The sequence below is a fragment of the Engraulis encrasicolus genome, chromosome 6 (genome assembly GCF_034702125.1).
Source record: "Engraulis encrasicolus isolate BLACKSEA-1 chromosome 6, IST_EnEncr_1.0, whole genome shotgun sequence".
Classification (NCBI taxonomy): Eukaryota; Metazoa; Chordata; class Actinopteri; order Clupeiformes; family Engraulidae; genus Engraulis; species Engraulis encrasicolus.
In genome coordinates, this window is record NC_085862.1 from 36,536,410 (window position 1) to 36,551,407 (window position 14,998).

The following is a 14,998-nucleotide window of genomic DNA, read 5'->3' on the forward strand; positions in this document are numbered from 1 at the left end:
CTACTCGCCACTTTGGTGGCAACATTTATAAAATCCTTAGGGAGTAATGTTTCATTAAGCATGGAAAAAAAGAAATCAAACCAATACCTAGTCACCTGTACATCCAATACTTTATTTAATCATCTCCATAATATTGACCACAGCACCATGTGAAAAAGGTTACTTCATTTTTATTTATTCATAAATCAAAACAAAAAAAAAGAAAAGAAAAAATATTTTAAGACTAGATTTCATAACCACTGCAATTCAAGACTGGCAATGTGGTAAAAGGTACTGAACCGTTAACTGGGCCAAGGAAGGGCAACCCTATTCCCGGACAACTGCAGCGCGTGCTGGTTTTCTGGGTAACCTTCAAGTCTCCAAGCAATTAAGGTCCACAATAGCCACGGCCCTCTTGCTCACCCAACTATTTCTACCGTCAAATAAGAGCGGTGCAAACAAACACCACATACTCCAGCTCTTCAGGAATAGCGTAACATCTCCCCGTTTGGCGGGTATATAGCTTGGTCTTTTTTTTAAGTGCCTATGACCATTATTTTTTTTGAAGAGGATGATCTGGGGTCAGACTCCTGGTTGTTGGTTTCGCAATACAAAAGTCTCTGGTTTCACTGTATAGTGTTGAAATGATGTCACGTTCCATCTAAATTAAAAACACTGATTCGACGGAGCCACGACTTCAGAACCGCAGTCCCATTCAAACCGTGGCGGGGAGTCAGTTTGCCTCGTTCTTCGATGCCTCGTCGAAGTTCTCCACGAGATCTGTTGGTTAGGGAGAGAAAAAAAACAAACCCATGTAAAAAAAACACGAAAATGACAACTAATTGGTGTGGAAAATGCACATTCAGATAAACACTCAATAAAAATGGGTAGTGGACATGGAATAGCATATTAGGACCCCTTTAAGAAAGGCCATCACCACTGTTCCAACATTTTGTTTCCATGAGAACACCACAGGAGCCTTTCATCGTATGAAAGCATCTCAAGCTTTTAATAAAAATAAATTAGAAAGTGAAACCCAAGTTAGTCTGTACCTGGGACGTCATCATCTTCCTCCTCAATGTCTTCTGCCTTTGGTGCCTTGGTGTCAAGGCCTGAAAACGAGAGCAAGAGCAAACGCTTGAGCTCATTTCCCACACTTCACAAAAACTTTAACCCAAAAGCACCGTCGTCATCCATGCACAAAATAATATCCCTCCTGTGACTGTACCCAGTGTCACACACTACCCCCCACCCCACCCCCTCTGCAGTCCATTTATAGTATTTGTGTGCCAGCGTGCCCTCTATCACGCACCTTGCCGCGGGTACTGTTCTGCCAGCTTGCGCAGGCTCGTGAGGCTGTCCGCTCCCAGCTGACTGAGGATGCCCGGCAGCATCTCCGTGAGCTGCTTGGTCTCAGCGTGGCCCGTGATGGCGAAGGTGTTGGCGGAAAGAGACGCTTGCACTTTGGGGTTGTTGAAGTGGATCACGGTGCCGTCGTCTTTGATCATGTTCACCTGAATGGGAGATGGGAGAGAGAGAAAAGACAGAAAAAAGGACAGAAAGAAAGTAAGAAATAGAAAAAAATAATAAAGAGAGAAAGAAAGAAAGAAAGACAGACAAAGAAAGAAAGAAAGGAAATAAAGAAAGAGGATTCGGGTGCAGTGAGTTTAAGGAAATTAAGCCACTGGCATGGTTCCTTTTTCAAGGGTAGGGGAGGCAGCATACTACTGTAGAAATGAGCGCTTGCTTCCTTAGAATTTATGAGCTTGTCTAGGACAATGCATTACACTATTTTCACCACATTCAAACAAAAATGTTTCCTTTCCAGTTTGAGGTAAGGAGAATCTCTCAGCCAGTCACACTGTAGTAATTTAATACAAAGTCTATTGAAAATTGTGGGGATTCTTGGGTGTATTGGTCATTCCACTCACACAATACTTACCTCCTCAATACCAGCTATGTTGTTGACTGCCAGCTTTTTTAGAGAACTCTGAAGTTTCTTATCATCAGCTGTTGCTGTTCTGTGCACCACCTTCTTCTTCCTACGTGCTGTGCCCTAAGCAGAAATACATATAGAAGTTTTTTAAAAAGATCAACAAATTTGGACACAATGCACACACAAAATATAAAAAAAAAAACTCTAAAATGGCCTCTTCTTTGGGTCAAGTAAATTAATACATTTAAGTGACCACAACTTGGATCAAGAAGGACGCATAAACCAATATGCTGCCTGTGGGAGACCATGATGGTTCGCAAAAAGAAGTCATCACCAAATGATTTTCATGGGCAGCTGAAATCCGAGACTGCTGGCATTATTTAAAAATGTTTCCACAAGAGGACGAATCATTGTGTGGGTGGGAGAGCATATGCTATAATCACTGATTAAACATACTGACATCACCATAATCAACATGACGAGTTGGACTCACCTTGCCTCCTATCCGAACCTGGGCTTGAAGTTTAGCCAATTTCTCTTGATTCATGATGTCACCTGTAATTTAGGAAGGCTGTTGGGTTAACGGGCACCGTCAACAATCAAACCCCCTGACATAAGCAACCAGGGGATTATCCAGCCAACATGTTAAGGTTAGCAAGCTAACTGAACTTGTCTGTTAGCAAGCTATACCGTTGCATCAGACCAGCTGCAATGGTCCTGAACTTAGCAAGTACTCGCTAGCTCAGTGGAATATACTGTGACACGATGTGTGCTGTGATAGAAACGCTACCACACACGTGATCCACACCGATTCTTCCAGGACATAAACCAAAATACAGAACACATGCAACGTAACGCACATACATTCATAGCAAGAATATTTACACACAACATGAATTTGTCAGACACAGAGATAGCCCGCTAGGTAGCGCAGCAGAGTCACTAGCTAGCCAAGTTATCTGCTTGAATAATACACATCAGCTACTAAATATTCGTCGACAGCACGTTTAACAGCTCGGACACTTTTAAGACGGAGACTAGAATTACGAAATAAGTGGTTGTCGTCATTAAAATACATCTTTTATAACATGTCATGGCATCAACAGATTTTGTTTTCACGAACCTGTACCACAGTCAAGCACGAAAGCATGCGGCGGAGGAAGATGGCGGATATGAGGAAATATTGACGTAGCAGATCACGTGAATTGTCTTTTTTTAGAAGCTTGGATGCAGGGCTTTAGATGCTTGGTGTAGGATGGGCCTGCCCATGTTGCAGTGAAATTATGATGTAATGAAATGTCTTTCATATGCCTGCACGTCGAGGCCAAATAATCAAAAACAAATGCTTTCCACGTCATGTGTTTATTCTTACTTTCATCAAAAGTACATACAATCCATCTGCAATATGCAAATAAAAACACATTTCCACAGGAATTGAAGCATGTGCAAAACTGCAAAATAATGACACAGAATACTGAAATATACACAACAGCACATTAAATTCAACACTGGCATAGGGACAGTAAAATCCATCTTTTGCAAACCACCATAGGATAACCCTGGAATTCGGGGTCTATAAGCCCTTGTCTGGACAAGCATTAAGCAAATTTGACCAAATGGCCCTGTCGTGGCCTAATGGTAGGACACTGGGTTAGGCCTACTGCGCCAACGACCTAGGTTTGAGTCTGTCCCGGGTCATTTGCCAATTCTTCCCTGTATCTCTCTCCCCTCTCATTTCCTGTCTCTCCTCCACTGTCCTGTAACAAAATGAAGGCAAAAAAGGAAATTTGGCCATGTGACCTCTACAAGCAAGGGGCTTGGGTTGGGGGGCTTGGGTCAAATAGGCTGTTTGTGTTATAAGCACAACAAAAGCTAGGGCATTGGTGTGGTTAAAATAAACACCTAAATGAATACAAATACACTACATTACCAAAAGTATTTGCTCACACATTCATATGAACAGAATTAGGTGTCCTAATAACTTGGTTTGGCCAAAGGTGTATAAAATAAAGCACCTAGGTAGACATTCAGATTGTTTTAATAAACATTTGTGAAAGAATGGGCCGTACAGAACTGTCATAGGATGCCACCTATGCTACAAATTCAGTCATGAAATTTCCTTGCTCCTAAATATTCCACATTCAACTGTCAACTTTAGTATAAGAAAATGGAAAAGTTTGGGAGCAACAGCAACTCGGCCACGAAGTGGTAAGCGTAGGCCTCGTAAAAACTGGCAGAAAGGGATCAGCGGATGCTGAAGCGCATAGTTCAAAGAGGTGGTCGACTTTCTGCACATTCAATAACCACAAAGATCAAAACTTCATGTGACCTTCAAATTAGCCAAAGTACAGTACGCAGAGAGCTTCATGCAATATGTTTCCATGGTCGAGCAGCTGCATCCAAGCCATACATCACCAAGTACAAAGCAAAGCATCAGATGCAACGGTGTAAAGCACGTCACCACTGGACTCGAGAACAGTGGAGACGTGTTCTATGGAGTGATGAATCACGCTTCTCCATCTGGAAATCTGATGGACAAGTCTGGGTTTGGAGGCTGCCAGGAGAATGTTATGTTTCGGACGGCATTGTTTAAAGCAAGGGATTGTTTTTCAGGAGTTGGGCAGGCCCCTTATTTCCAGTGAAAGGAACTTTGAATGCTTCATGATACCAAAGCATGTTGCACAATTCCATACTCGCAACCTTGTGGGAACAGTTTGGAGCGGGCCCCTTCCTTTTCAAATGTAACTGTGCACCAGTGCGCAAAGCAAGGTCCATTAAGAAGACATGGATGACAGAGTCTGGTACGGATGAACTTGACTGACCTGTACAGAGTCCTAACCTGAACCCGATAGAACACCTTTGGGATGAATTAGAACGGAGGCCAGCCAGATCAAGGCCTTCTCGATCAACATCAGTGTGTGAGCTCACCAATGTGCTTTTGGAAGGATGATCAAAAAATCCTTTAAACATACTCCTCAACCTTCACAGCTTTTCCATATGAGTTGGAGCTGTAATGGCTGTAAAAGGTCGACCAATATCATATGGTACCCTATGGGTTAGAAATGGGATGTGAGTTATGTTCATATGTGAGTCAAAGCAGGCGAGCAAATACTTATTGTAATATAGTGTAATTTCCCCTGAATTGTTTCTTGTCAGCTGACATACGCACAAAAAAGATATGCTGTCCTAAAGATGGGCAGAATGACAGCATATTAACCATGTGCTTTTCTCACATTTCACAATTGCATTGCAGCATCCTGGTTATGAAACATGTCTGTATGCATACATCACATTAAATCTTACACTGTGACACAGTAAGCTATACACAGATTGGTGACTGTCAAACAAAATGTTACAATACTGAACCATTCAGTCAATATCAGTATCGGCTGTACTGGAAAACAAAAGTACATTATCATTTTAAGATTTCACAATTTCACACTGTGCCCTGCATGTCGCAACACATAAGGACATTAATTATTTTGTAAATGTCAACACCAAGTCTGCCTCATGCACCTTGTTGTCAGACTTGACAACGGCAGCAAGCTGTGCAGGTGCATTGTGTGGCACAGCTATGGCGCCCCCTGCTGGGCCAAATGAGCCAGGTCTGCTGATGGCCGATGAGCTGATCTCTGTAGACCTCATCAGAGTCCCGCACCTCCAGGGGTACAGCTGCTCTGACTCTGAGCCGAAACAGTGGTGGCTGAAGAGGAAGAGCTTCCTCAGGACGGCCTTGCGCAGGAGGATGTAGACCCACGGGTCCAGGATCTGATTCCAAGTGGCCATACGCACCGTGAGGAGCATGCGGGTGTAGGCTCGCTGGTCGTGGTCATTGACGCTGAGGATGATGACGTTGATCTGAAGAACAACAGAGAGAGAGAGAGAGAGAGAGAGAGAGAGAGAGAGAGAGAGAGAGAGAGAGAGAGAGATGGAGGGGGTGGGGTATGGGGTAGAACATGTGAAGACGTCAAGACCTATGTTACATTTGTAGTCAGTCAGCATATAATTTCGACTAAAGACTAAAATCACTTTATGTAAAAACTAGGGCTGTCAATATTAACGCGTTAATCGCGATTAGATTAATAACATTCTTGATCGCGAATATTTTTTTTAATCGCGATCAGACTTCGCCAGAATCTCCCCACTTCTACCGTCCATATGCAGCTCCTCTGTTAGTAGTCGGCTTAGCACTGTCTGGGCAGTAAAATGGTTGATTATGGCACAGTCTAGCTCAGTGACTTCTACAGTTTGTCAGTTACATTTCACAAAACTAATGGGCAAACTGTCAACATAATGGGTATGACATCATAAGTATTATGTCCATAGTATTGTGTCCAACGTAATTAGGCTACGTTATAGCCTGACACCTGAAGCCGATCAGGAACACAATCCCTGCCCCCTCGCGTGGAGAGCGCAGCGCCCTTCCACCCTCTCCCCCAGTTGAGAGAAATATATCGCCACCTCTTTCGTCTTTATTTGCTGTTTTACTGATTTGTATAACTCTTACAAAGACAGTCAAAACACTGTGACCAGTCTGATTGCCAACAACGAGTCTAAAATATTAATGTAGTTTTAGGGTTGCCTATGCGCAGACGCTATGCGTCTTCTCTTCACGTTCTCTCCATACGGAGATATGGCCACGTTCGCCGCTGCCATCCACCCAGTAGAAGTCAGAAAGAGGGACAGAATGAGTGTGTGTTTGCTGCTTGGTGAACAGTGTTTGTCTGATCCCAGGATTATTGCGTTTGCGTCCGGATAGGTGGCTACCCACATCACCGGGGGCTGAATGGAGGGAGCGCAAGCTAACAAAGAGTGCTCGTCCGATCATTATCATCCTCGTGAGATAAAAACTGTCCTTCAGAGTCAGAATAGGCAAATAACATGCTCAGAACTTCGTCACGATTCAACTTCTCACTAGCCATGATGAAATAGCTCGCTGATAGTTCGCTGATAACAACACAAACTCAACTCGCACGCCTCGACACAAAGTGGCTACTTCCGCATTTTGTGGTCGCTTCACAGGTCGCGTCAAAAATACTGAATCAAACAAAGATATCGCAAACCACGCCCACTCAATACAAAAGCGTGTGCTTAAGTTGGGTCTCCTAAGGGGGCGTTGTCCCCTACTTCTTCTCTTTTTGAGGTGTTTGCGCAAGACATGCGCTACTGCCATTTAAAAAGTGGGGAAACTGTTTGGGGCAGTTCTGAAAATTGTAAAACATTATTACAGCTTTGCAATTATTTGACAGTTATGTGTCAGTTATTGGCAACTACTTGACTAAACTCTTATCCTTATAGGTGAAGAATTACTTTTATGTATGATTTTTTTTAATTAACATTAATGTTTAAGATGATATTGAGTTCTAAGAACTAAGAAGTATTGGAAAAAAATAAATGAATGGCCTGAAAGGCAAAACAAATCAGTCTTTGTCTCGATCCTTGTTTTATGCCAAAGAAGACATAGTGATCAGAAATACTGTGCATTAATGGTTTCAACTATCTTGAATTGCAAACTAACCATTTAAAAAATGTAAAATAAATAACGATTAATCGCGATTAACTTCCATATTTTTATGAGATTAATCGCGATCAAAAAAATTAATCGTTTGACAGCCCTAGTAAAAACTAAGGCAATGTTTTTATCCCATCAGATCAGACACGGTTTAAACCAGAGGTCTAAATACACTGGTTGATATTTTGAGATGTTGCTTCTATTGATGAATTGATGGTGCCATCTATTTTGTGATGTGTGCCAGTTCATCCTGCAGCAAAACAACCTTACAACATGATACTGCCACAATCATATTTCAAGGTTGGTGGTCTTTGGTTTGCAAGAGCTGTGTAAAGGCAGCCTACACACATGACCCAGCAATACCAGTTCTATGGGCCAACATTCCAGTCAAATATTCATGAAAGCTAGTAGGATTAAAAAATGTACCTACTTGATGAAGTTAGAATTCAAATTCTAATGAAGTGTATGAAAACTTTTTACTTTGATGTAAATACTTAAAACATTGTGTGGAATTTTCTGTCTCATTATTCTTGGATTTATAAATAATTTTGGCATTTGGAAATTATTTTGATGGTACATCTCCAGGTTTAATCTGATTTGAAGTCAGGGAATGAGAGAAAAAAACACGACTGTGTGTTTGCATTACATTCAGTGTACATAAACCTCTGGTTTCAACTGTATATTTTTTGGATGTGCACTGCACACCTCTTTCACCTCCATGAGAGAACCATCATAAATCATACCAAAAGCCTCATGATGGAGCAGTGACAGGTGATAAGATCTCAGACCTTGGTGATGAAGAGTGGTGCTCTTTATCCATTAAAATATTATCGATCAAATGATACAAAAACATAATGCTTTTAAGCAGAGTCAAACACATAGTGCGGCACTAATAGCTACCTTAGAGCAATAAGGAGCAGCACCTTATCTCTCAGCACGTACTGTATTTCGGGTAGCACAGTGCATTGCGCCTCTAACTCATCCAGTGGTCTTTTTCCATTAGAACCCCCCAGTCTCTCAGAAGGACACCCACAGTCTGCAGTGTATTACCGCAACACCGTAGAAAAACTGTGGATGCAACATTAACCCTGGAACTGAACCACTAGAGAGCAGAACATTACTGCCCAATTCTGTGACCTGTTCCTGTTACAAGGTAATAAATAGGAACAACCTGAACTATTATAGGAAATCATTATCTTATTTAAAAGACTAAATTGCATCTTCCATGAAATGCAGTGCCCTTACACCCAGCGAATACAGGATTGTCTCTTTGTTTTATTTTTTTATGGCATGATTCAGGGACATTGACATGTGCAGCCTGCTGTAAACTTGCATGAAAGAATTTTATTGTGGTCCAATTAGCTTTCAATCCCACAGCATAATGAGAAAATACATCATGTTACTACAAAGTCCAAACATTAAGCTCAAACAATTAGTTTCTGTATCTAAGGCCTCATATAATTTCAATGTGATAAATAATGTGGAAGCTTGTTACAATGTAACTCAACTAATTTTCTTTTTGTGCTCAGGTGAGATCAGCTCAGAGATGCTAGGCCTACTACTTTTATCTTACACTAACTGCACTACTACACCTACTACTACTACTACTACTACTACTACTACTACGTACTACTACTACTATCACTATGACTAATAACTTAATGATGATGATTATGATGATGAAGAGGATGGTAAGGAAGTGTACCCATTATGCCCACCAAAATCTAGATTATTTTTCAATCATATTCACATATTTTTTGTGAAATTATTTGTTAAATAAGATTTACCTCTCATTTATGTTTATACAGGAGTTGATGTATATTTCAACGTATAATGTGAAGAGTTTCTAGGGGAAAAGTCAAAAGTCTGAATGGGCTTAAAGGGTACAATATTTAGGCCTACACAATATTAATGTAATTTTAAAACATTTGACTGAAACGAGCTGAAATTCTATGATTTCTGACAAAACAGCAAAGTTTTGAGGCGTCTTCTTGTCAGTTGTCCTACGACTGCATTCATTTGGACGGGGATAACTCAACAATAAAACGTGTGATTTGTATGCAATAAAAAACACCATTCAATTCGATAGGGTGATGAACAACAAAATCCACATTTTCCCTTTTATTAAGTTGATCTCCAAGTTCAAAGTGGGCTTAATGGATACCTTATTACAAAATTCATCTTCACTTTGGCAGTAGAACTCAATACGTAATACTGTTGCAGCTCAAAGGTCATGGGGTGCATAGTGTGTCATGAAGGGTTCCAGGAATCCTTGCCGGAGAAAAAAATAAGTGTCTTACCAGAAATGGTCCCCAGCAGACACAGGACACGACCATAATGACCAGTAGCTGCAGTATCATCTCTGAGTGGTGTGCCGAGCTCCTGTGGTGGCGGTGATGACGGGGCCTCTCACGCTGGCTGCGCTGCCTGGAGGACTTCAGCAGGGCCAAACCGGTCATGGTGTTGCACACGATGGACACCAACAGCGCCAGCAGGCCCAGCGTGGCGAAGAGCACGGGCGAGAGGGCGTCGCGCCAGTCCCGCGCCGCTCCCACCAGTCGGAAGAAGCACCAGCTGCGGGAGCACTGCACCTGGTACGGGCGGCACAGCAGGATGGGCATCAGGGCCACCAGCAGCGCCAGCAGCCACGTGGAGCCCATGAGCGTCTTGGTGTGGCGCGACGCGATCACGGCGGAGTGGAAGAAGGGGTGCCGGACGCCCAGGTAGCGCTCCACGGCCATCACCCCGCCGAGGAGCAGGGGACTCAGCCCGAAGAACACCATGGAGGCTCCGAAGACGCCGCACAGGATGCGCTTGGGGTCGAAGGCCTCCCAGTCCTTGTGGTAGCTGTAGACGTAGAAGACCAGGGAGCCGTTGATGAGGTGCCCCAGGCAGTCGGTGATCACCAGGCCGCTGGCAAAGAGCAAGAAGCAGGCCTTGGACTTGAGGCGGAAGCGCTGGTAAGCCTTGACCAGGATGAAGAGGGCCAGCGTGTTGGAGAGGATGCCCACCGACATGGAGACCACGGAGGCTATGACGGACACCTCCGCCTGGCTCCTGGTGCTGTTGGAGGGGCTGCCTCCGGTCAGACACCCCGGCACCGAGCTCCTGTTTTGGGTCATGCTTTTAGGCGATGGCTTAACCTGCTGTGGACAATATGGATCATGCACAGACAGCATTGCAAAAAAATTGCTCTGTGACAAAAGTATGAAACTATAGGGATGTAGAAATATATTTACACAGTAACAGCCTCAGTTTGACTCACTACCTGTCTGTAATATAGGCCTAGGTATTACTTTGACAGCTGAAACAATACAAGTGAATAAGTGTTAAAACATTGTGCTTTCAAGGTTTGAAGGTGTAGCCTACTGAAAAGAGAGTAGATCATACTGCAATTATGGAATGCAACACAATATCAATCAACAACAGTGTTGTTCAAAGTAGCATTAAAATGTACTGTTACAGATGCACTTAGGCCTACATCACTAGTAGTGTGACATTACAATGTTGAATCTATGTAATACCATGCCACTAGTGTTGTAATTACATCTGTAAAGAACTTCTACCTCTACTTTATACAACTCTCAGCACCAAATAATAACACGACTAACACAATGCATTTTAATGTAGGTCATCCATGTCAATGCAGACAGTGTACCGTGGTCCATAGTCTATGACAAAATTTTGATGACCTACCTTTCAACCTGAAAAACATCTTTTTTCTCTTTGTCTTCCAGTCATTACAAGCAAAATGCTTCGAGATAAGTGTTATTTAATTTGCCATTTTAAAAAAATAGGCCTATGTACCCTCGAGAAAAAGATTAGTAGCCTATCATTCAAATTTAAGACACGCGTCAACGAGTGCCATTCTTGATGAAGAATAGCCTATCTACCTCTGTTACCTTGAATGACCGTATACGGAAAATGTGGCATGCAAATAAATATATAAAACGAATCGTCAGAGTTAATTACTCCAATGAGGAGATACACACATTTCATATCCTTCAAAAGTCTGACAACTCTTTTACTCACGCGTGGCACGGGGCTGTTGGAAAGTCGATGTCGTTTCTGGAATTCCAAAAGCAAGATCCATCGAACTTGTGAATGAAGAAATCTTGTGTGTCTTGAATGTTCATTTATCTTGCTTAAGGCTACATTTCTCCGTCTGCCGCACCCAGTGATGTTCCTCGTCTGGAGAAAATAAAACTTCTGTGTGTAGCCCTTGGAGCTCGCGCTGAGCCGTTGGTGAGTGCAACACTTTGCTGCTGCTCCTGAGCACAGGGACGCCACATCGCACAACTGGACGTGCTGATGCCCGTCCTTTGGCTGAACAGGTTCTCCTGTCAACAACTGTCAATGTTTGAGGCTACAAGGTGAGGTATATCCTGGTGTCTGAGTGAGCAAATAAAACCTGCTGCCAAAGGATAATTATTCCCTCGAGTAATGTTCTGGGATTGACCCTCATTATTGCCAAACCATATTTATTGCTTTCAGGGCTTGGTAGTAGGCTACTCAGGCTGACTTCAGATTGTGCTGTTTTGTTGAAAGTGGTTGATGGAAGGGAATTGTAAAAAGGCAAACAAAAAATGAAACTCAAAATAAATGTGAACTGAATTTTAAAATAAATAGCCCACATTTGCTATTCAAATTTGAATAGCCTATTGTGGCAGTAAAAACAACACAACAATTGAAATGAAAACTGAGTTCTTGTGGCTGCTGAAAACTCAATTAAATGTGTTTCACACAGTCATGTTTACTGACAGTGCCTGCCCTGCAGGTATAGGTTTCCCTGCCAGAATCCCCATTTGTCTTGTTTGTAAGAGAGGTAGTAATCAGTCAGTTTCTGGTATGTGGGCCACACCACATTACCCCTAGCAGCAAACCTGTTGTGTGTCGTCAGTATGTCGGTTATTCTCTTGACACTCCAAGTAGAGTCTTCCCTGGGATCGATGTCGGGCAGAGCAGAGTGCTGTTGTTGGCCATCTAGTCTTCAGCTTCATAAATGATGGGAAGAGGGGAGCGCTGCTCATTGATCCATGAGGAACAGTTACTCTCAGTCCTTTTCCATCAGGTATATAGCCAGCAAACTGTTTCCTTTGACCTTTTGTACAGACATTAACTGCCTTCCATTTACATAATCAATGTCAATTTCCATCTCTCAATGAGTGTTTGTTGTGCCAAAGGGTAAGTCTTAAGTCTTGGGCCCCTCCAACACCATAAATATAACTACAGGAAGTCATCTATGACAGTCCTAGGGCCACCCCTTCATAGCATCAGAACTTACATTGTTTAAATTGTCACCACACTGAAGCAATCTGCTTTCCTTTGGAATCATGTTTTTTTTAACGTATTTGTTTAGGCCTACTGGTGGTCAAGTCTGACAGGGAAATGACTGGATGTTATCTTGAACTGAACTTCAGAAATGATTTATTGGTTGTCACAAGTCACTGAAGCACTGAAGATCTGGAGAAGTGTATCTGGCTAAATGATCTCGTCAGCCAAGTGTTTTATGCACCAGCAACAGCAAAATGTCATTTTCTAACTGCCTCACAAAACACTGACATACATAGAGTACTTGTAAACATACTTGTATGCTATTAGTACATTACATTATATTTTGCAGACACGTTTACCCAAAGTGATATACAAAGAGGACATACCGTAGCACGTACAGAGTGTGGGGGGAATACAGAGTACAGCAATAGGCTACAAGTAGTGCAGAGCAAAACAAAGTGCAGCATATGAACTTTAGAGGACCCATATTGGCGGAACAATTGCACACAGGGCCCCAGGGCCAAACAGTAATAGCTGCCTTACAGCCTGCCAAGGTCATAATATGGCCCCCACCACCACTACGGAAGGGCCCTAGGCACAGGCACAAAGAAATAGCGTATTAGTATTTTTTCAAATTCATGGAGAGCTGTTTTGGGTCTCTAATTTGATGTGTTTCGGTGCAATTAGTGGGGACAACGGATTCATCAGTCATCGGAGAGTCCCATCTGTGACGCGAGTAGTTTGAAGCATGTGTGCCCCCTAATAGGCGTAAGTACTGCTGTCACAACCTCAAGTCACACTGTAACTATGGAGACAGCATGAAGTGGAGAGCTTCTGATGTCTTCCATGCAGATGGACTAATTGTGTTTGTGTGTTGTGTCTGCTTGCTCAAACAGGAGCCGGATACAGACATAACTGTTGAGAGAAGTTTCCTCCTGAGTATTAGGTCTGCCGTGCTCAATGGGTGCTCCAAATAAGGTAGGCTCTACATGGCATTTTTTTTTTTACCGTGTAGCATTTACAATGTCACTCTGCACTACTGAACAGAAGAGTTAATGTCAAGTGTTTAGATTCTGGTATAAGTAGTGGGCTGACATAGCATAATAGAGCACATGTTAAAAGCATACTGTAGTAACAGTAACCTACCATACCCTACCATAAAGCATTGATGTTTTCACTTACAGACAGAGCCCAAAATCAACACCTACTACAGTGTTATACAGTAATACAGTATAGTTATGCATGTTCGGATTTAGACTCCATGGGCCGCTGTGAAAGACAGCAAAAAGGTCCCCCTGCTTGGGCATTGCTAGTTTTCAAAAAGTTTCAGGGTTTTAGGCCAGAAATGAGAGACCCTAGGCTGTTTGGGGTTTTGAAAATGCAGTTGAAAATACAGTGCAATATTTAACGCAACGTGAGAATGAAAATATAGAGGCTTGAGCTTCAGGGCCCCCTTGGTTCTTGGGCCCCAGGGCCCGGGCCCGGTAGGCCTGTGCAGTGAACCATCTCTGTAGTTAAGTCTTTGTATCCTAATATGGCTATAGCAACATTCTTTGTGAAATTTGGTGCATCATCACAGGAAGTATGGGCAGGTACAGGCCAGTCAAGACACTGTTCGTAAATGAAATTAATTCGGCTAGTCAACCTTCATGGTTGATTTCTAAAATAAGCAACTGATTCTTTACAGATCATTACAAACTGATTAGCTGTGTTATGCAAGCCTTTGATTGCCCCTTTTCGTCTGCTGTGATGGTATCTGATTTGCTTGTTTCTGAGCTGTGAAAAATTAGAGCAAGTGTTTCAGAGTTTCAGTGATAAGCCGCTGTCACCAGTTCTAGTGCAGCGCTTAACTGTCAAAATAGCCCAGAATAGTTCACTTTGGTATGCAAGCATGGAAATTGGCACAGATGTTCATTAGAATGTACTCTATCAGCTCAGGGCGTTGGCCACGCAAAAATCCAAGATGGCCGCCATTTTTCAAGATGGCCACCTTCTCCACTTCTAAATAAGTCTAAGAATAGTTAAATTAGTGATGCAAGCATGTCATTTGGCAAAAATGTTCATTTGAATGTACTTTTTCAAAATATGGTGTTGGCCACGCAAAATCCAAGATGGCCACCATTTTTCAAGATGGCAACCCTCGCCACTTGCAAATAAGTCTAAGAATAGTTAAATTAGTGATGCAATCATGTAATTTTGGCAGAAATGTGTCTTTGTATGCATTTTTCAAAAAAATGATGTTGGATACACAAAATTCAAGATGGCCACCATTTTTCAAGATGGCCACCCTTTATGAT

At 42.5% G+C, this 14,998-nt stretch overlaps 2 protein-coding genes across 2 annotated transcripts; both read right to left on the bottom strand.

Moving 5' to 3' along the window:
* Positions 1-91: 91 nt before the first annotated feature.
* btf3l4 (basic transcription factor 3-like 4) lies at positions 92-3,117 on the bottom strand. Its single transcript, XM_063201436.1, has 6 exons — positions 3,039-3,117; positions 2,409-2,470; positions 1,922-2,035; positions 1,292-1,493; positions 1,032-1,091; positions 92-759 (listed from the first exon to the last, which is right to left on the bottom strand). The coding sequence occupies exons 2-6, from the start codon at positions 2,460-2,462 to the stop codon at positions 713-715; spliced, it is 477 nt and encodes a 158-aa protein (XP_063057506.1). The 5' UTR covers positions 2,463-2,470; positions 3,039-3,117; the 3' UTR covers positions 92-712.
* A 2,252-nt stretch (positions 3,118-5,369) lies between these two features.
* On the bottom strand, positions 5,370-11,493 carry ptgfr (prostaglandin F receptor (FP)). Its single transcript, XM_063200216.1, has 3 exons — positions 11,460-11,493; positions 9,728-10,573; positions 5,370-5,773 (listed from the first exon to the last, which is right to left on the bottom strand). The coding sequence occupies exons 2-3, from the start codon at positions 10,547-10,549 to the stop codon at positions 5,393-5,395; spliced, it is 1,203 nt and encodes a 400-aa protein (XP_063056286.1). The 5' UTR covers positions 10,550-10,573; positions 11,460-11,493; the 3' UTR covers positions 5,370-5,392.
* Between the last annotated feature and the right edge of the window lie 3,505 nt (positions 11,494-14,998).

Bases quoted from the DNA above. Each gene is read 5' to 3' on its own strand.
- btf3l4 (XM_063201436.1), bottom strand. From the start codon at position 2,462: ATGAATCAAGAGAAATTGGCTAAACTTCAAGCCCAGGTTCGGATAGGA. The intron at 2,036-2,408 runs GTGAGTCCAACT...ATTTCTGCTTAG, and splicing joins AGGTTCGGATAGGAGGCAAG to GGCACAGCACGTAGGAAGAA. The intron at 1,092-1,291 runs GTGCGTGATAGA...TCTCGTTTTCAG, and splicing joins AGAACAGTACCCGCGGCAAG to GCCTTGACACCAAGGCACCA.
- ptgfr (XM_063200216.1), bottom strand. From the start codon at position 10,549: ATGACCCAAAACAGGAGCTCGGTGCCGGGGTGTCTGACCGGAGGCAGC. The intron at 5,774-9,727 runs GTAAGACACTTA...GTTGTTCTTCAG, and splicing joins TCTGCTGGGGACCATTTCTG to ATCAACGTCATCATCCTCAG.